A 20,769-nucleotide genomic window follows, 5' to 3' on the forward strand; every position below is an offset into this window, starting at 1 on the left:
TTCCTGTTAGTCACTAACATCATTAGACAAATGCAGCAATGTTCAGAAATGAGTGAAGTCGAAATGGATCGAAAATAGCACGAGTAACCATGTGTTATAATTTATATTTACAATTCTGGATTCTAAAAAGATGGTGAGAATGATCTCCAAACTATCTTTGGGCAGAATAAACTCAGAGGGACCGGCTTCTTTCTCAACGTAACACTCTGTCTGACACCGCTGCTTCTTTTCTGTCTTTACTTTTCTGGACTGAATTTGTCGTCTCACCCTTCATCCTATCTTCCATCCTCTCTGCTTCCTTTTTCTCCTTCAGTCCAGTTCTGGAACTTGCAGAAACGACTCTATCCACTAGGAGGCGCTTTAACCGATATTGGTAAAATTGGTTTATTTACACACAGCTATGCAAAAACACAGCAGATTATTAGTGTACCAAGGGGAAATGTATGCACATGCAGCCACATATCTGATTATCATCATTCACTGCTAAATGATTTAAACGGATTTAAATCGCACGAGTCAACGCTGTCAATTACATTCGGTGAGCTTGACTCCGTGAGCTTAATGTCTTGCACTGTTGAAACCAATTATCATGCAAGACACTTTTCTCTCTCTCTCTCTCTCCAGCCGGTTCTATTTGTATGCAAACAGCAAGCGACAGAAATCGGGCCCCGGGGTCGTTCCTCGCGTCAATAAACCATTTCGTATTTACTCAGACGTCTGAAAACATCAACATGTGTTCACTGCCCCCGTGTGAACCAGGGGTTTCGAGCCAGAGCGCACAGATCGGCCTCGAGACGCAGATATAAACCTCAAGGCCTTACTTAGGAAATTCAGTCAAAAACTGCTAAAACATTAGAAAATGTAAAGCTGTGTTGGATCTAATGATAATACGACCTAATAAATATATAAAAATAGGTTACAAATACATTTTCTGCGTGGACCCTGAATAGTAAAAATGTCATATTGGTAGTCCTTATTTATTCAGGGCGAGGTGACTGACCTTTTCTCAGCTGCTGCATGTCTCTGCTGGCCTTTCATGAAAAGGTGAAGCTCTGCGGTTTCCTTGTCTGTCCCAGATGTAAGCCAGTGTTATGGCAGGTTTTCTCATGCGAATGCCTCCTGTTTGTAAGGCATTAAGGACTAGAACATGATAATCTATCCACGGGATCTCGAGCGGCACCCAAAAAAACAATGCCTTTGGGGCCTGCTTCTCTAGGGCGACAAAAAGAGACCTCATCAGTCTAACGATAATTGAAATCAGGGATAAATGCTGTAATCAGTGTAGCTTTTGTTAATCACACATATCGGTGATAAATTGCTCTTGATTTAAGTCTGGTAAAGGTATGCACACTGAATTCATTGACATATGAATTGTGATCGACGAGGTGACGTTTAATCAGATTACTGTATGTGAGTGTGAGAGAGAAAGCGAGAGAGAGAGAGAGAGAGAGAGAGAGAAAGGAAAGGGTGGACTGCAGCAGGGTGGTGGCGGTGGGGTTTATGCAGACAACCTGGGGGAGGGGGTGGGGTGGTAGGTGCTCATTCACACACGTCAGAGAGAGAGAAAGAGAGACGCAGAAACAAACAGTGCACGTCTCCGTGGATAGACGGAGCAGTGTGCGCAAAAGTTTGGGGTTTTTAAATATCTATCTGGCAAGTGCAGCTTCGTGCACCACGCTCACATTCACCGAACCAGACATCAGGAAAACAGAGGTCAAAACGTAATCCCGAGTTTTATTCTGATGTTTAGCTTCAGGTGCTGGCACGGCGTGGACCTGTTGCTTCAACTTTTGCAGGCAACTTTTGGATAAACTCGCGCAGTTTTTCTTGCCAGAAGGGAGTACAGAGAGGGGAGTGTGTGTCTGTTGGAGGGGGATCCAACATGACCAGCAGTGAGAGGATGATGTGACCCTGTGTAGACTCCTATGACCGCCTCTCTCTCTCTCTCAGACACACGTGAAGCGGCAGCGTCGAGTCCAGGAGGCTGAAGTCAACATGATTCTGTCCGGCGGTTTATCGGATACTTGTCATCTCATTTTACGTGACCGCACGGAGCCCAAGCTGTGGAAGTAGGACTTGGTCCATGCTTTTTTGGTATAGTTGCTGCAAACACCTTGTGGTAGAGTAAACACAGGCCACCGTGCACGGTTTGGAGACGGCTACGATGCGGGGCACTTTGGGCGCATTCATTCAGTCCTGCCTCATACTGTTGGTCCGAGCAGACCAGTGGAGGCTGAAGGACTCCGCCAGCTGCGAGCTGAACAGGAAAGTAAGTTGTATGAAGAGAGTGTATGAGTGATCACACTGTTTCAGTTTGCAACAGTGTTGCTTTTTGTGTCTTTTCATTTGCTTTTAATTTTGCACTTTTTGCATAACAGATAAAATAGTTGATCTCAGACTGGACCTGTCTTGGATTTAGTTTTTTTTTTACTTAAACCCTCCGAGGGTTTTATAACTTGTAAAATCAGCCCAGTTTGTTTTTTGTGCAACTACTCACTTATCGTCATTATTTGTTTAATTAATAAATTGATGATCTGATCTTTGAAATCTGAAAAAAAGCTTCCAAATCTCTAATGTAGCTTTAACTTGAAAACTAACAATCTTACAAAGAAGTGGATTGCCTACAATTTTCTGTCAGCTAATCAATGAACTATTTCTTTTAACACTCCTTTTGTGTATTGGGATTGTGTTATTTGTAGATCTTTATCTAATCTACAAAAAGATGTGTGCATTCATAAAAATAACCTTTCAGTCTCTTTGCGAGTAGTCTTCTTGTAACACCGTTCATCATACCCCAGAGTAACTCAGACCAATTTGAGGTCAGATCCAGCAGCAACAGGAAGGAAAACATTCAGGGCAACAGCCTGTAGTCTGACAGTCACTGACATGTGTATTGTTCATTTGACACTTGGGCTCTAAGTGGCCTGTTAATAAGTCATTATCAGCATGTTAGTGGTCTGTCTAATAAACAGCCACTCACAGACAAAGAGGCAGTTGGTGTCAGACAGGCTGTAATGTAAACATAATGGAAAGACTGTAAATTTGCCCCTTTGTTTCTTTCTCGCTTGTTTTCCTATGTTTTTTTCTTTTCTTAGAGTTGCTATTGTTTAGGTGCTACGTGCTTGGGTGATAATTTGATTACTTGAGCAACTCACAATTAGAATTAATTAGACAATCAGGAATCTCCTACATTAAGGATTTCTATATTTCATGAGATTGTGGTTTAGGACTATCGAACAAACATAAAAAGTAAAATATTTAGCACGTTATTATGAACCACTCAGTTTATGTTTGTTTGTGGTTACTGTGTGGAGTTTACGTGTTCTCCACATGTCTGTCTACACTGGCCTCCTCCTGCACTCCAAACACATACATGGGATTTAGTTAATTGATGATTCTAAATTGTGAATGTTTGTCTGTCTCCGTGTGTGATTAGCGACGTGTTCAGGATCTATCTTGCCTCTCGCCCTATCACACTAGGGATAGGCTGCAGACCTTCTGTGACCCTGAATTGGATAAGTGGAAGAGGGCCCATGAACGGGTCTGTCTATCTTGATTGTAGCTTTGCTAATATTTTTTTCTTGTACCCACAGCAAACTGACCTAAACTCCTTCCTGTGGATGATCAAACGGGACCCTCCTTCATATTTCTACGGTACAATCCATGTTCCCTACACACGTGTTTGGGACTTTATCCCAGAAAATTCCAAGCAGGCCTTCCAGGAGAGCAATATTGTCTACTTTGAGTTGGACCTAACAGACCCTTACACCATCTCAGCTCTGACCAGCTGTCAGCTGCTTCCTCAAGGTGAGAACCTGCAGGACGTATTACCCAGAGACATTTACAGGAGGCTTAAAAGACACCTTGAGTATGTAAAGCTCATGATGCCTTCTTGGATGACCCCGGATCAGAGAGGGAAGGGACTCTACGCAGACTACCTCTTCAATGCCATCGCTGGGAACTGGGAGAGGAAGCGACCCGTTTGGGTGATGCTGATGGTGAACTCGTTAACCGAGGCAGACATTAAGACGAGAGGGGTGCCGGTGCTGGACCTGTATCTGGCCCAAGAGGCGGAGAGGATGAGGAAGAGAACAGGAGCTGTCGAGAAGGTGGAGGAACAGTGCCATCCACTCAATGGGCTCAACTTCTCCCAGGTTAGTTAGAGAGATGTACTTCTTCATACCGTCTCATCTTTGCTTGTGTGAAAGTGTCAATATTGCAAAAATAACAGAAACACAGTGGTACAGCTGTAATCCTACAGCAGAGACTGTTTCAGATAAATTACACATGATGAGGAGAGTGAGGTGGACACATTGAAGCAATGCTATTTCCCAAACCTACAGTTACAATTTACACAAGCATAAAAAGGTCGCTGGGCTATAATTATCTCCATAGTCAACATTTAATGTGTAGCAGCACATAAGTTTCTAATAACTTCCACAGAGGAGTGATCAACTGATTGGACTTTTAAGATAAACATTATTTTAAGATGTGTGCTTTATCTGAACGCGATTATGTCTTTTCGAGTCTGAACAACATCCATCTCATGCTGATGATGCCAAATGATGTGATGTTACATGAAGCAGCTGGTGGGTTCAGGCTTCAGCCTTCATGCATCAGGCTTGCTTGTTTCAATAAACATCAACCTCCCCCCCCAACACTCTCATATATTGTAAAATACATCAGCATAAGACACTAGTATGTGTAATATAAATGATTGAGACTGTCCCTTTCCCTCTTTTCCCATAGCTTATGTGGAGAAAGGTGTGGTGTGAGTAATCAGCTGTATAAACATCCAAGCGCTTGTTTTTTACATCCTTTTGTTATTAAGAAAAAATGGATTCTAATAACTCAAGTCTGAAATCATCAGAAAAAAGGGAACCTTGTTCCTCAAACCTCTCTCACAGCCTTTCTGTTTATCTGTCTGTGCCCCTCGGTGACCCTTTCAGCATTACAAACATGTCTCAAAGACAGCAGCCACTATGAAATCATGTCGCATATTACTGTGGAATTTCTGCCAATGCTGGCCGGGAGTTAGAGGGATTACACCATTTAGCCTAACACCCAGAAGCTTAAATTGTTGTTATTTTAAAGGACGCCCTGTTGGCCACCATAAGTCTCAACTCAAACCACCCAACACCACTTATATAAGCATTCTCTAGAGATGGAAACAAGGGTTTTAATAATCTCACAGCACATATAATCAGTCATATGTAAAATGAATTATGCTTTTTTACTTGTTGGTGTAGGCAGTTTAATAGAAATCTTTTTTCCCCATGGCAGTGCTTACATCTTAATAAACACATGGCGTGTGAGTGATAGATGACAGTTACTGTGAAAGCATGTGATTAGCTTGTGCTCTAAACATCTAAGACTGATTTAAGAATGGCTTTGAATAACTGTGAGTGTTTTTGATTAGAGTCCTCTAATAAATAAGAACTACAGGAGTATCAGCTAATTGCTAACCCCTTTCTAGAAAGCATGCTTTTTTCGTAATTAGACAAAATATCCAATGGCCAGTGGATATATTAATATAGTTTCGATATTTCCAGGAAATCTGCAATAATGATATTTATGACACTTTAGAAAAAATATGTTTTATTTGTTATTGCAGCTTGCAGCCAGTGACATTGATTTCTGCTACCAAAATTTCCATTTTCAATTCGTTGTTGTCACTGATTACAAGCTATGTAATTTGAAGTGAGAACCTACTGCTACAAGCTCCCAGCAGCTTTAGCTGAACTCTAAAAAGTCTGTCAGCGTAGCAACTAATAGTTCCCACTGCACACAGCAGGCAAGAATAAACAGCCAAACTTAACTCAACTGTTCCGCATAGACGAGACACAGTTATTTACAATATCTTAACTCAGGCACTACAATAATTAAACTTCTGGGCGCACACATCAGGCACAAACACAGGTGAGCCAATCCATTATAAAAACATTAAAGAGGATTCAGGTATTGCAGCTGTTTAGTCTCTAAAGATACAGCAGTCGGGACATACAACAGGCCTGTTTGCACACTGCTGACTAGAACCTATCAGATTTAGCATATAATACTCGCCCCAAAGCCAGATTTGCACAGCATACAATATGGTCAAATGCCCTTCTGCAGCAAATGTAGGACTGTAAAATCACTGCCTAATAACAATATTAAACTGCAGCAGCTTATAATAGGCCAAAGGGTTACTTTCATCTGCGTGCACAAATATAATACTCCAAAGGTGCTCCGAGGTTTAGGCAATGAATTTCTTCACGAGTTCTACAGAAGAAATTGTCCCAAGTTTTCAAAATGTCTTTGAAGGCATTCATCAGCAACAGGTCTGTGATTTTCATCTGTAATGCATTGAACAGTAACCATGGCGTCACTGGAGAATAATCACTCTGGTGAGGCCAACAGGAACAGTTCTGAGAGTCATCAGGGGGATGATGCTCTATAATATGCTGGTCTTTTGCTGTGCTCTTTTATAAGCTAGCTGATAACAAAACAAGTGTTTTGATATTACTGTCATTTAAAAAAATGCACCATGTTTTAACTATTAGTGGCTACTATGTAAAGTCATTTGACCATGATAGCTGGTGATGTTTAAAGAAAAGAAAAAAACATCATTACTTGGCATTTTTAATATATTACAACTTCCTATCACACATTTCTTAGACAGCTGATAACAGGAACACTCTTGCCACTATAAAGGTTTTTAACACATTTACCTAGGTTTTTTTGGCACTTGGCAGGGGGTGCTGCAGCACCCCTACTTACCACGACCTTGAACAACAGCAAAACTGAGAGGAGCCCAATTCAGAACAAAGTTGAGCCCATTATAATGTAGCAGTTGTGACAAAGCATTATATAAAGTGATGTAACATAAAACAAATGTAAGCATAAAACTAGAAACATAACTGCTTAACACTTTTGTTTAACAGCAATTAAAATAACGGAATCTTAAAACCCTTCAGGAGCTATGTAATATTTTTATGTAATAAAGTAGTAATAAAGCAGAAATTCAAAAATATTTTCTAACCTGTAATTTTGTGTCTTGGGTTGATCATTTTAACTAGTTGGCTAAATCCCACCTTTTCCATCATGTAACAGCATCAGTAATTTCCATCCACCATTTCCTTTTTCTGTCTACTGAGCATGACTAGCAAGTGTTCCAGGGATGCTAGTTGAGTCATTTACTTTATTTACTGTTGGATTGTGTTGGGAGTGGTGAAGCAAGTTTGCCCTTTCCACCTTTAGCAGGATTAGTTTGTTGGAGGTTGCTGAAGTAGCTCCCTATTTAGGTACTACATTACCATCAGAGGCTAGCATTCTGTTATGGCGATATACTGATATTACGGCAGGCTCTGTATCCAATGACCACTGGTATTGGCCCATGTTGGTCTTGTTGACTGATGTCAGAGTATAACTAGCATAACCGGCTATTGTTATCTGTTTCGTCACATCAGTTTTATAAAATGTTTGAAGGGACTGAAAACCTAAACAACTTCATATGTTCTATGATGATTTCTGTGTTGCCCTGGCACAATAATGAAACAAATAACTAACACAAGATAAAGAAAACAGAAGGACATTTTGGTAACAACTAGTTGTCTGAAGTTTGCACTGCTTGTACTGCTCAAATGGTGATTTGGTGTATGCACCTGACATTATCACCAACATTTGCAAAGAAGTTTAAATGCCCAGAATCGTTTACGGGAGGTGGCATATCTCCTAATTCATTTCCCGAATCAAAGTTGGCCTGTTATGAAAGACATTGATACTTTGCTTATTTTGTTGTATAGACATGGTTGTTAGACATTATTAATATCAGAGAAAGGTTGCGGGTGGCTGAAATTGGGTTTGTCAACAGACCTGTAAAGTGATTAAACCTTCCATCATCGCAGCTTCCATTTAATTAGGTCCATAAAACCTCCAGAAGGCTCAACAATGGATTGTAGTGTCCTGAAAACAACCCCTGTCCTGATCCTATCAAAACAACACACAGCTTGGCACTCCGTAATTTCCACACTCAGTTTCAGTCTAATCACCAGCAGCTCAACTGACGCCTTCACCCCGCTGGCTTAAAGCAGCCTGCTTTATACCTTTTTTCACAGTTCTGCCTTGTAGTTGAAAAGGGCAATTCCATTTAAAGCCTTTTAGCTCAACTCAACTGTAAGATGTCCAGATAGAGTGTGATGAGTGAGATACACGCTTGGTGAAACAATACTGCCGCCTCAGCCACCAGTCTTGACAGAGATGTTTAATCAGGCTGCAAATAGAGAAGCACATTTATGGTTTGTAATAGTCTCTGTAATGTTTTCACTGGCTATTTGGCTCTGGCATGGAAAATAAAAATATTTAATGCACTGAAACAGTGAAAAGTTCTCTCCTCGTGCCTTTGTTAAGGACAAACCAGCATGTAGGCCTGTTCACTTCCAACAACTCAGATGGGTATGCATTTGAAGTAAAATTGATTTTCAAAGCCACAGTTGATGTAGACATTCTCTTCTTTTGTGAAAAATCAACACAAAACCTTTCCACAGCTGATTGGATGACTGCACCACTAGCTTTATTTCTGACTTTCGCACTGGAAAATCATGGTTGCCCTTCAGGAATTTTACCAAAACCTTGAAGAAGTTTAAGACAAATAGGTTTTGCAATCATGTATAATTGGACATCCAAAGTACATCTTTTAATGGGTTTTGAAGGCTTGGTATTTGTTCTAAGAAATGAAAGAAAAAGAAGGAAAGAATTACACAATCATCTCACTGTCATTTAGTTTTCATAATCTCAACTCTTTCCATAATCAGCTAATGAGCCAGCTTCCTGCCTTCTCTGAATGTATCCAAACAGATAAATTCACAGAGGGGAATGCAAATGACATAATGCAGTCATTTACATATAAAGATAATGCTGTACATTTTGAACAAATCTTTCCCTGAAAGGTTTCAGTGGTTTTGTACTTGAGACATTCACAAAGAGATAAAGTAATTGCATCAAGCAAGGAAATTTGAGCTCTAAAGTATATGAATTTTGAAAAAGTTTAGATGTTGAACTCCTGCATGCAGCAGGAATGCTTCTTGGACCGATGGCTTAGGAAATTTAGAAAAATTACTGGATTCATGGATCTTAAAGGCAGGCAATTTGTTGATACCCTAGAATATTGGTACCCGGTGCAACTTTTTTACATAAAAAAGACAAGATGCGGCTTTTTTTTGCTTGTCAATATAAATTAAGCACATTTAGGTCATTATTTTCATGCCACAACTTATTATGCTTTCTTTTGTCGCATCTCTAATCTGGCTAAGCATGACTGCTCTTATTCTTGCGTGGTGCCCCTAGTCTTTTGAAGAGCGAGCTCAGCCTTGCCCATTACACTAAGTGAGCTTGTTGAGGACAACAATAGCTGCATGAAGGCTGGCTTTCTCTGTCACTGTTGCTGGATACCCACAAGACATTCCACACCTCAGTGGAGCGGACCTGCTAATGAAAGTGTTGTTTCTTTGCTTCCATCATTGGGTGTAATGGTGCATGGAGAGGTGATGAATGCGGGTCTCAGTGTACGTCTAGGAGAACAGAGAAAGAATTTTTTGAGCCCATTTGGTTCATTCATGACCAGGAGAACAGGGAGAGCTGAGATGCAGACTGAGATCAGTAGAAGAGCCATTAGGGAAGGAAGGCGTGACTCCATCTTCATTAAAGGTATCATGACGTTACCTCTGTTTGACAACCTTGAAACTCCATTTGTGGTATTTTCTTTTCACAAGAACTGACGAGCCACTGAGCTCTGGATGTGCAAGGTTTCATAAGTCGAGGCCTCATGATATCTGAACAAAACCCACATTTATAACATCACAGACTCAGAATGAAGCTGTTTTCTCTTTCGATGGAGCAGTTCAGTTCTCATTAGACTTTCAGTTCGCCTCTCTTCCCTCTTTTTAGGCTCGTCTTTTTTGCCTGAGGAGAAGCATAAGATATTAGAGAGATATTTTACTAAGGAAAGCCAAACACAACTTCTGCCTGATGTGAAATTCAACACGGACAAGGCTCAATAGCACTAGTGATTTTAACCTAATTATCATATCTTCCTGCATGTCTGTAATCCAAGCTGTTTTCACACATGCACATCAGCCCTGAACTTTTTGAGCCATCACCCTGTGGAGGTGCACACGAAAAGCAAATGTAGATCGGATATGAGGCCGTCTTTAACCTGCTGTCTCCTTACAAAGTTTCTGTGCTGTTCAATCGAGTCCACTTGAGAATAGCACAGGTCACTGTCAGGTGAGTTCACAGTGAGCGAGTTGGTGTCAAGTGTCCTGCCTCCTGCATACTTTAACCCGGCTGTGCCCTCACCTAAGAAAAAAAACCAGAGTATGTCTTGTAGTGAGAATGTAACCGTTTCAGACCATTGACAGCAGTGTGCTACATTTGAGAAAGTGCAACTTTAGACAGTGTCCCAACCTGATTCACCCAAGAATATCTGAGGTTCACGTGTGAAAATGAATTGCAACTGTTTCTGGCCTCAAATTCAAAAAGGCTTCTTACTGCACTAACGTACCCATTGCATCCTTTTTTTTTTTAAAAATCTCTACAAAACTGTTTGAACTTTAAATACAATTCTACATTTATGTAAGAGCATCAAAAGGAGATATGGTAACAGAAGTGTGCTGTTACAGGAACATAATACTAAAGAGCAACTACATGAACAAAAAAAGTATTAATGCCCATGGGAGGAGCTTGCCTGTCAAAACCGAATCTATTGTAAGCAATAAACAATATAAATGTTAATTGTTTTGGTAATTTCTCAGCTTTCAGTGTGCTGCTCTGCACAAGACTTTGTCACTTATGCATGAAGCCACACTTCCTCCATGGTTCAGATTAACTGCACAGATATGAGCGCATTCGTAACAGTTTGTCTAACTCTCAACCGGAAAGCAAAGAAATGTATTTCTCAGGGATTTACTGACTAGCATATTCTAGGCCACTAATGATTCAAATGTTCCATCCATCCATTCGCTTCCGCTTATCCTTTTCAGGGTCGCGGGGGGTGCTGGAGCCTATCCCAGCTGTCATAGGGCGAGAGGCGGGGTACACCCTGGACAGGTCGCCAGTTTGTCGCAGGGCCAACACACAGGGACAGACAACCATTCGCACTCACATTCACTCGCACATTCACACCTAGTGGCAATTTGGATTATCCAATTAACCTATCCCCTCAAGCTGCATATCTTTGGACGGTGGGAGGAAGCCGGAGTACCCGGAGGGAACCCACGCAAACACGGGGAGAACATGCAAACTCCACACAGAAAGACCCTGGACTGATGTTGGAATTGAACTCAGGACCTTCTTGCTGTGCGGCAACAGTGCTAACCACCGTGCCACCAAATTAAAATGGTTTTATTTGAAAAGGAACCATGCATTGTACCAGAATTAGCTTAAGGCTGGCAACTTAAGTTAACTATTTTTATGTAGCCTGGCATCCAGGCTGTTTAGTAGCTTCTACTATGGGACGAGACCTGCCTATGAGTTTTTGTTCAAACATGTTGTGGGGTAAGATTATAGATAAATCTTTTTTTAATTAGATAAATTAAGTTAAAATAATTTAGCTCTTTATCAAAATGCAAAATTCAAAACTATTGCTACACTGCAGGTAATTGTTGGTCACGGAATCAGTGAATCATCATCACTGCGGGCAGGGCAGTGGTATTGGTTTTGGCTGGGAAAACAAAAATTCTTTCGTTTGAGAAACAGAGAACATATGGAGTCATAATGACAGTATTACACAGTAATACACAGGAGCAAATCTGATTAGAGCTCATTTGTCCAACTGAAAAGTCATAGCAGTGAGCATGTGACGAGAAAAATGTCTGTGTGTGCTCTTATGGCTGCAGTCAAAATAAAGGGAAAAGAACAGCATTTTAACATTTTAACCTGCACTTGAATTTATTAGGCTCATTACGGTACTCTTGAAGTCGAAGTTAAATGCTCTGCCAAATAATTGTCTTGGCTTAAAGAATATTAATTTGTTATTTTGGAGAAATGATGAATCGTGCATATTTTTAAAATAACTTGCTAAAACGGTTTTGGCAACAAAACATCACTGTTTGAAATATTAAAGGCAAACATGCAGTGCAATTTTCAAAAAGCCAACAAAGCAGATATGGACTGAGCGCAGGAGGACACGATCTAGTGAAAAACATTTATTTACATGCAACCTGTTGCCCAGGTGTTGCAGTGCAGCTGCATGATCTCATTCATATTGCAGAAAGTCATTTGTATTCTTATGCCCAGCATTAACTCGAGCATTTCGTCTCTAAATTGTTTATAAAATAATTTATTATCTTGCTTCACTCTACTTTGATCACAGGGAGTAAACTGCACATGTTTAATTACAGCTTGGGGCGTGTTTGTCCAGTGTATATTTTTTCATATAATTGCTTGTATCCGTTTATTATTGCTTGCATGTGCACGTGAATATTTCCATGCACATGTGCACTTCTGTGCTTGTTTGCAGGAGTTGGATATGAATGATGGTTTGTATCTGTGTGTATGCGTAAGTGCATGTTTATGTGCATATACAGCTCTATGGTTGAACTTTGAACATGCCCTTACAGCTTCTTTCCTCGGTTTCATGTCAAATGGCGGTGCTTGATTTCCTCCCCACTGTTGACCAAACAGTCCCGTATTAGATGTCTGGCATTTCCTCAGACATTATCTGTCAATCTGTCTCGATACATGACACCAGAGACAAAGAAGCGGCAACTGTTACTCCCAAATCACTTTACAGATAGAAACTGAAGCCTGGCAACAAGTCAGAAAAGAATACAAATCAAAAATCAGCAGTCTGTATCGACTCTTGATATGTAGTTTGTATTGGCTGCTTTCATTTTAACAGCAAAAAAAGAAAAAAAAAAGAAAAGAATAAAACACCAGAGATTTTGTTTTTCTCCTGGTGGTTGAGGAGTTGAATGTGGTGCCATTCGCTTTGGTGATTGCAAATATTCATGTTCATATTACAGCGCTCCCTTCTTCGCTTTAAAGTTTACACGTGTAACGTCTCAAATATTTGAGGAGATATTAGAGAGAATTTCTTTTATTTCTCTTGTTGTCAGGATATTCTTTGTGTGATCACTGCACACCTTTTTAAAAGAATCATTAGAAAACCGGCGTCATACCGAGCTAGAAAAACGTTACAAATTCCATTTTCCTGTCCTGTGTAAGTCCACCCATTTGCATAGTTTTATTTTTTGAGTATATTTGCTTCAAAGTGGATGAGATTCAGCTGGATGGTGCCAACTGCGTGCCAAGAAAAAGAGCTTTGATTCCTGAAAGTATATACAGTAATACACTCCCGCCGAGCGGAGTTTGACTTTTTGAGACTGCCGCAGGCTTTTCCTGGTTGTGTAACACAAGCTTCTGCTGCTCAGTTAGGGATTTAATAGCTTGTCTTTCTGACTTAACGCTAAGTCATGAAAGTTTCTGCAGGTTCCAGAGAACATTACACTGCATTCATACATGGATGCTCCAAATTAAAACATAACACTTACACTCAAAGCTTTAGAAAACATAAGCTCTTAAAGAAAACATGTAAAACTGCACATAATAGCTGCCACTTATGTCAAATAAATGCAAGTCACTAATCCTGATCCAGGGTAACACAAGTTAAACACACTTCATTAGAAATAATTCATCGCTGACTTGATCTTTTTCAAGGATTAATGTATAATAACTGAATTGGGACATGTAAAAATAACTCAGATGAACAGAAAGATATCTCTGAAACTGCTTATTTTAATAGGCAGTTTTCCATCCACTGTTCCAACATCTGATTATGAAACCTTACTGAAAGTAAACAGCTCACAAAGAAACATGGATTTTGTTGTTTCACAGTGAACCGCCGCCTTCATTTAAGTAAGAAAAGCTCAGCATCTGCAAATGAACTTAACCCTCACATACTAAGGCCTTCGCTTAATTAAAGCTAATGTAGGTTACATGTAAGAGCTGCGGGAGTCGTTACGACACTAATTTCAATTTGTTTGGTGCCCATCAATCCCTCTATTGTAGTGTAAGTTAACATTTTTGCGGGCTGTATGTGGTTGAGGCCCCGGGTTTGTTGTTTATACTAAGTCGTGACCAATTAGCATTAAATTAGCATGTGACTGATGAAAAGTAAGAAATCCCATACATGCTTGTTTTAGTGTAATTTATTTCTGTGTGTTGCAAAAGAGATACAAGCTAAGTAAAAACAGTTTAGAAGTAAAAGTGTCATGATAAAGGATTTGTTAAAAAAAAATAAAAGGTTGCTTCTCATGGTTCAGTCTTGACTCTGGTAAATTTTATCCTGTTTGTTTTCCCATGACTGATGAAGCCATTGATCAGGATTACTTGATAGCTAAATTGCTGTAATATCGCTAATGGCTCAGTCACACTAGAGTAAAAGTCCACAACTGCCTTGCGACTAGGAAAAATCAGTGCCTCAGTGTCCGAGGCAAGCGTGCGGGTATAACTCCCTCAAACGTTAGTCAACCAAGGTGATTGTGCGAGGTAACGTGTCTCCAAACAGTCACGGTGCGACTGTGACTGCAGACAGATTGGCAAAGATTTGCTAGCAATTTTGGAAAAGTGACAATTCGTGAACAAAGAAATATTGCAAACACACTGCAGTTGATCTAAGTCAGTCTTCATTGGTTGTATTCTGGTTATTTTACTATATAAAAGCAAGGTTGCTGACCGCCTGAATTTGAATCACATCACTATTTGTGGTGGAAAATCTGGATTTCAGTTTCAAATGTGTGAGGTTCTAAGTAGCCTCTGAATGCAAGTAGTTCATGTGGATTTCTGTGTGTGTAGATGTGCAACAGATTTGCAGTTTTTGCTGGTAGTTAATCGCTGTTTCATCACAAACAAACCCTATTGCCAACCTGACCCATTCAATCGCAAACTTACAGCAGACTAATAACAGACTGGCCCCATCTTAACAATTCTTAATTGGTGCACCAAAGCTGCTTTGAAGATGGCAACTAAATGCAAGTGGTCACAGACCTGGCCTCTGTCTTCAACAACAAGATTGTGAAATAATTTCCGTTGTGTCCGCGGTCTCTGACCTAGAGAAAACAGTGGAACACCTTTCAAGGAGGTATTATCAAGCTGGATCATCACTGAATGCTGAAAAAAACATGGAGATGCTTTTTAAATTAACCTTTCGCCGTATGACATGATTTCTCATAAATTCTGCCTGGTAAGCTTATGCTTTCTGTGTGCTGCTGAGGTTTGTGGCTGGTCTGGATTAAATCCAGTTACTCCACTGCCTGTCGAAGTGAGCCAAACCTGGCTGGACTTCAGCCGAGTGATACAAGGCCAAAGCTGTCCGCAAGCTCCCACACAGAGGATTAATAGTTTCTGTGTCACCTGGAACTTGTCAAAAGGTTTTTTTTTCTAAAGGACATTTTTTAAAATTAGGAAAATAATATATTTATCATTTTTAATTTGAAGGAATGTCAGATAATTATATTTTCATATGTTTGCTTTGAGGTCAGCTTTCTCATACTTAGAAAAAAGTTGATTAAACATTTGTAGCACGTATTTCCAGTTAAGATTTTTTTTTTTTTGGCTTCGGCTTCAGTCTGTAAAATACAATGATGTTATTGACCATTAAATGAAGCAGGTAAATGATTCTGATAATACTTAATGTGTTTGAATAAACTTTTAAAAGAGATAAATGACCATAAATGCACTTGTGTCCTTCTGGCTCCAGTCCACATTTTTGGGGTTTCGGTGAAGTTTCACAGGTGAGTGCCACACAGCACACTTTGTGAGAGTTCTGCACAGATGTTTTGAACTGTCTCAGTGCTGTTACACACCTCATTCACAGCAGGTCTGTAATGAATAGCTGCCTTGAGCATCCACTAGATTTCTCCCCCCCCCCCCAGCTAGGTGATGATTTCTTAAATACATTGCAAAGCTGCTTTTTGACCATTACGTGCCATTACTAACGTGTCACTTGCCAGGCTGTGTTCAGTTTCAGAAAACACAGCTCGACCCACTATTAGATGCTTCTGAGATATTTTTTGCTGCGTGGCAATTTCTACAAATTAGCTGAAAAAGTGAAATGTTTTGTAAATGACGAATAGCTGTCATGTTGGGAGTGGAGGCCAGGACCTTACACATGCTGCAAATGCAGCGAAATGAGGAAGATGCTTTTGAAATGATCTTTTTGCTGTATTCTGCTGAGAATTCTGGTAATAACTTTATTCATTCATTAATTTAAGATTAGCTACAATGTGTGTATGACGAAGGAACCAGTCATCGTTTAAGGTAGCCTTTGACAATTAGAATCATCTTCATAGTGCTGGTTTTTAAGGTTAGCATGAGCTGGAGAGGCCCAAAAAAGTTACTCTGTAGCTTAGCTTATTATCAGTGTTCCACTGTCAGACTAAAATTGCTCCACAAAACCTTGCCCACATTTTCTCCTCCTTTTATAACTTTGTATTGACAAAAATTGCCATGTGGGTAGCCTTCACATGATTCAGATCTGGCACTTACTTCTTTGTGTGGGCATAATTAAACACTCTAATTTAACTCTTTATAGAATTAGGCATGGTAACCATGGTTGATTAGACAGTTGTGATCACTTACACGAATATCTGACATGAGCTGGCAAAGAGACACCGAGCTACACATGCTCCACAGCTAATCAGGACCTGCAAAGGTAATCAGATAGCCTTTACCTCAGGCAGCAGCACACCACAGACATTGTCAAGCTGTCCAAAGGAGAGGCAGGAAAATTTCTGTCTTTCCTTGGGCTTTTGTTAGGTGCCTTGCATGCAGACCTGGTCTTCTTTCATTGTGAAGCAGTACACCTTATGGTGAAAGCATTTGACAGTAAATAGCGCTGCAGACACTCTGCACATGTCAGGTTAGGACACTATTTAGCTGATTTTTCTAAAAGGAATTAAGCTGCTCACACTCTAAAAAGAAAAGCATTAGACTGTCAAAGTAACTACTAAACATTGCCTCACCTGTCCCTGCCTCATTTTCTTACCCAATTGGAAAATTGATATATATGTGTTTTTGGCTGAGAACAGAGCTAATTGGAGGTTTGAGTGTCACACGGCCTGCACAGTTTCCCTTTACCTGAACGAAAAAAAAAATGGTAAAAGCAATTTTTCCAATTCTGGAAGCCCGTAGTTGATTTCGATAAGATCTTTTCAGAGGAACACTCCTTTTGATAAATCGCTGCTAAGATAACTGACACATATTGGTCTGAATACAACGGCAAATGTGATGGTCTGGTGATTTGACTTGTTTCGTATCTGTAGATGAAGACAGATATGTTGTATAAACTTATGCGGTGTGTGGTTTTTGTGTGCCGTGCATTTTTGTCTGCGTGACGTGCTATATGTGTGTTTGAATCATTTTTTGAAAATAGTCAAATATTTTACATTATTGACATTGCTGCATTCAAATACCAGGCTAAAATAACGTTTAAAAAACCTGCTAAGGTGTACCTAAGCCTTTGTGAACACATACTTTTCCAGCATTTGTGGAATTTCTACTCAGAAGTTGAGGCGTTTTTAGGTTTGGCTTTTGAGGTTTGAGTTTCAGGTGGTTTTGTGACTTCAACAAAACTGTTTGGTAAGGTTTTTAACCTATGTATTTCAATACCATCGATATAACTAATTTTCATGGTCTGTTACTTGCGATACTTTTTCTGCCCCCAAACATCGATTTTGTTTATCTATTTTCAAAGTAATTTAGAAAGCAAAACCTACCAGACTCACTCTGATGCAAACTGCTCAGGTGAGTACTTGTTGCTTTTTATTTTAATTTTGTACTCAGTATCTTTGTTGTTGGGGAAAAAAACAAGCACGCTGTATTTTTTTTTCACATTTGCAGTTTTTCTGAAGTCACACACTTTGAAACTGTTTCTGAGTCTGCAATAATAAAGAAACTTTACAGACATGATGCAAAGTTTGATTCCTCACCATCTAAACTTGTATGCAAACCACTCTTTGACCCTGTGTGAATCTTTCATTGGCTGTTTCTTATTTCACAGTTTCCTCCCCTTATCTAAAACGTGTTGAAGCCTCTTCGCTTGCTGTTTTTACAGTATATTTCATCATTTGTGTTGCTTTGACAGTTGCTATTTTGGTGTCAGTTTGCATATCAGGATGCTTATATTTGTACCATTCACAATAGTTGCAGAGGGACACTTCTCTGAAAACTGAACTCCCAGCACATTTGTGATGTTTGGATGTTTTTCATATTTTGTTGACTGTTCATAAATCTGTGGTTGTGAAGCTGTGGGAAGTGGTAGATGTCCAGACAACAACAACCATCACACTCTCTGATTTTCACTTGGCCTACCTATCTTTTTTTTAACCGCTATTTCTTTTTCTTTCCGTGGAAACACGATTCTCTCTTTCCTCCCGCTGTTTGTCTCAAAAATATTTTCACCCTCTGTTTATCTCCTTTACTTCCTTTGTCTCCTGTACTGATCAGCCTGACAGAACAATAAACAGATTCATTTCTCAGATGGTTTGGATGCAAGGGCCCATTTTCCATTGCATAGACTTATTCTGTAGGTGATTGGGAGGTGTAGCGTTTATACTGCTGATGGCGTTAAAGGTCGATGTTGAGTTTATTGGGATTCCAGTCTCTGTTTTTGTTTAGAATAAGAGAAGTGATGCAAGCTGACTGAAAGTGTTCACATGCATATTACTGTAAATAAGCGTGTGTGCTTGTGCATGTGCCTGGCTTCTTCAGTTTGGTTTGCCCGCGGTGATTTGGTTCTGAGTCTAGGCCAGTGGTAAATAGCACTATGTGGGTTTTTAATTCCTGCTGTGTCTTTATTTCTTGGAGAACTTGGAGAGCAATTTCTTATCCTGCTGTCTGTTGTTGTTTTTTTAAACATCATTTGCCCCCATCATCCTGTGCAGTGAGGAATTTGGTGTATTTCAATTCAATGTCCAAACTTTTTACGGGATTAATATACAGATTCAAAAAAGTACAAAATAATCATCTTAACCTTCCTGCCTTCTTGGGACCTTTTTGTGCCACTGCTATGTGTTAAATGGCTGCCATTTCCACTGTGTTCAGTGGAATATAACCAAACTTGCCACAGGATAGTTTTTACCTGTCAATGTTAATATTCCAGTGTGAATTCCTTAAATCAGCCTAAAATGGCTGAGCAGCAGAAATCCCCACACCCATCACCCTGGGGACCATTTTCTGCCCATTGACTTCCATTATAAACGCTATTTTTCAACTCCAAATTATCATCATATGATTTTATTTTTTCTTCTTTTCTTGGATGTCAATGAAGACTCAGGGCCTTGAAGTTTTAATTTTTAAATTGCAAAAAAAATGCAAACAAAATAATGGCAGGTCAAAATGTATGTTGGTGCCAATCTTTGGTCCATCTAAAGGCCTACTTATAATGACAATCACATATTACTTCAACTGGTTTTTTGTGGAAATATTTAGTTTCGTTTTTTGGTTTTTGGGGCTTATAACACAGGGCGCTCATGTAATAACACTGGGATTTGAAGGGTTAAAACAACGAAAATATAATTAAAACTTTACATGAATATTTCAGGGAGAAGTAGTTTTACAAGGTTGGCTAATTTAAAGTGGAATAAAATATGGATATATGGTCTTTTTATGGCGTGGCTGAGAATGGTCCCTAGGGTGATGGGTGTGAGTTTTTTAAAGGATGGCAGGAACAAAGCAATTTAGTCAACGCTGTTGGATTAAAGTTTTGGGCATGTAGTAGTAGTAGTTTGAGTTTTCCCTTTTCCTCTTCTTCCGTAATTTACATTTCCCATGTAAACCTTTTCACCTTCAGCCTCTTTTTGTCTTCATATGTTTCCATAATTTCTTTGGACTTCTGCATCTTGACTCTTTGCAGTTTCCTGTTTTCACATGTGTGCTGAATAAAGGTTCAATTATCTGTGTAGCATGATGTGGATGACTTAGAATGCATGTGATTGGTCTGTGTTTACTCTGTACATACACTGATAAAGACAAAAAGCTGGTTAAAATAACCTTACTACAAATACGAGAGTAGTTCTGCAGAATATAACAGAATTGTCAACTCGAAAATAACAAACTACGTCCATTCTTTGAATCACTGTGGTTTGGCAGCGATGTAAATGGATAAGCTTTTAATAAATACTCCTCTGGCCTTGCAAGAAACCATCAAGCAGTCTTGATCTATGCATTGTTATCGCCACAGGCTAAGGATGAAATAGCTGCCACCATCACCAAGGGGGCAAAGTTTGTGGAATGAGTGCACTGAGTGGGATTTTTCTGTTTCTGCAGAGGTTGGAGTGCAAAAGAGCACACGGACTAAAATGCAATTCATGCATCTAAAACTATGTTTTTTATAAACTCGACACTGAGATATTTCCAGATATTGGAAATACTGGAAAGTCTTTTTCTTGCCTGTATCCTTGCTTGGCTGTTTTTTTTTGTCCAGCTGCGATTCCCAGTTTGTCGATGGCCAGCCATTTGTCTACAATGGCATACAACACTCTGCTATTGAAGCAACCTGCTGTACCGAAATATTACAACTTTTTCCCAGATGAAAGAAGATAAAACAATTTATTTCGGCTAATTTTTGCCTGTTTGAGTGTGGAAAATCTTGAATTAATCTACTCTTCTTTCTTTGCCTGTTTGCGTGATAACACACATACATTCTCAGATGGTCAGTGTGCGTCTGCAGTAAGTGTTCGCAGCTGTTTTGGCTTGAATCTCGGCATGAAACAGCTTGGCAGTGTTGTTCTT

At 39.7% G+C, this 20,769-nt stretch overlaps 1 protein-coding gene across 1 annotated transcript in view; it reads left to right on the forward strand.

Moving 5' to 3' along the window:
- Positions 1–1,542: 1,542 nt before the first annotated feature.
- The window catches only part of trabd2a (TraB domain containing 2A), a 59,314-nt gene continuing 40,087 nt past the window's right edge, over positions 1,543–20,769 (forward strand). The window contains exons 1-2 of the mRNA XM_085413750.1: positions 1,543–2,269; positions 3,594–4,154. Of these exons, the coding sequence (XP_085269876.1) occupies positions 2,165–2,269; positions 3,594–4,154 (666 nt within the window). The 5' untranslated portion in view covers positions 1,543–2,164. The remainder of the gene's footprint in view (positions 2,270–3,593; positions 4,155–20,769) is intronic.

This window comes from Rhamphochromis longiceps, linkage group LG7 (assembly GCF_057381845.1).
Source record: "Rhamphochromis longiceps isolate RC_006_pf linkage group LG7, R_longiceps_female_GT1.1, whole genome shotgun sequence".
Classification (NCBI taxonomy): domain Eukaryota; kingdom Metazoa; phylum Chordata; class Actinopteri; order Cichliformes; family Cichlidae; genus Rhamphochromis; species Rhamphochromis longiceps.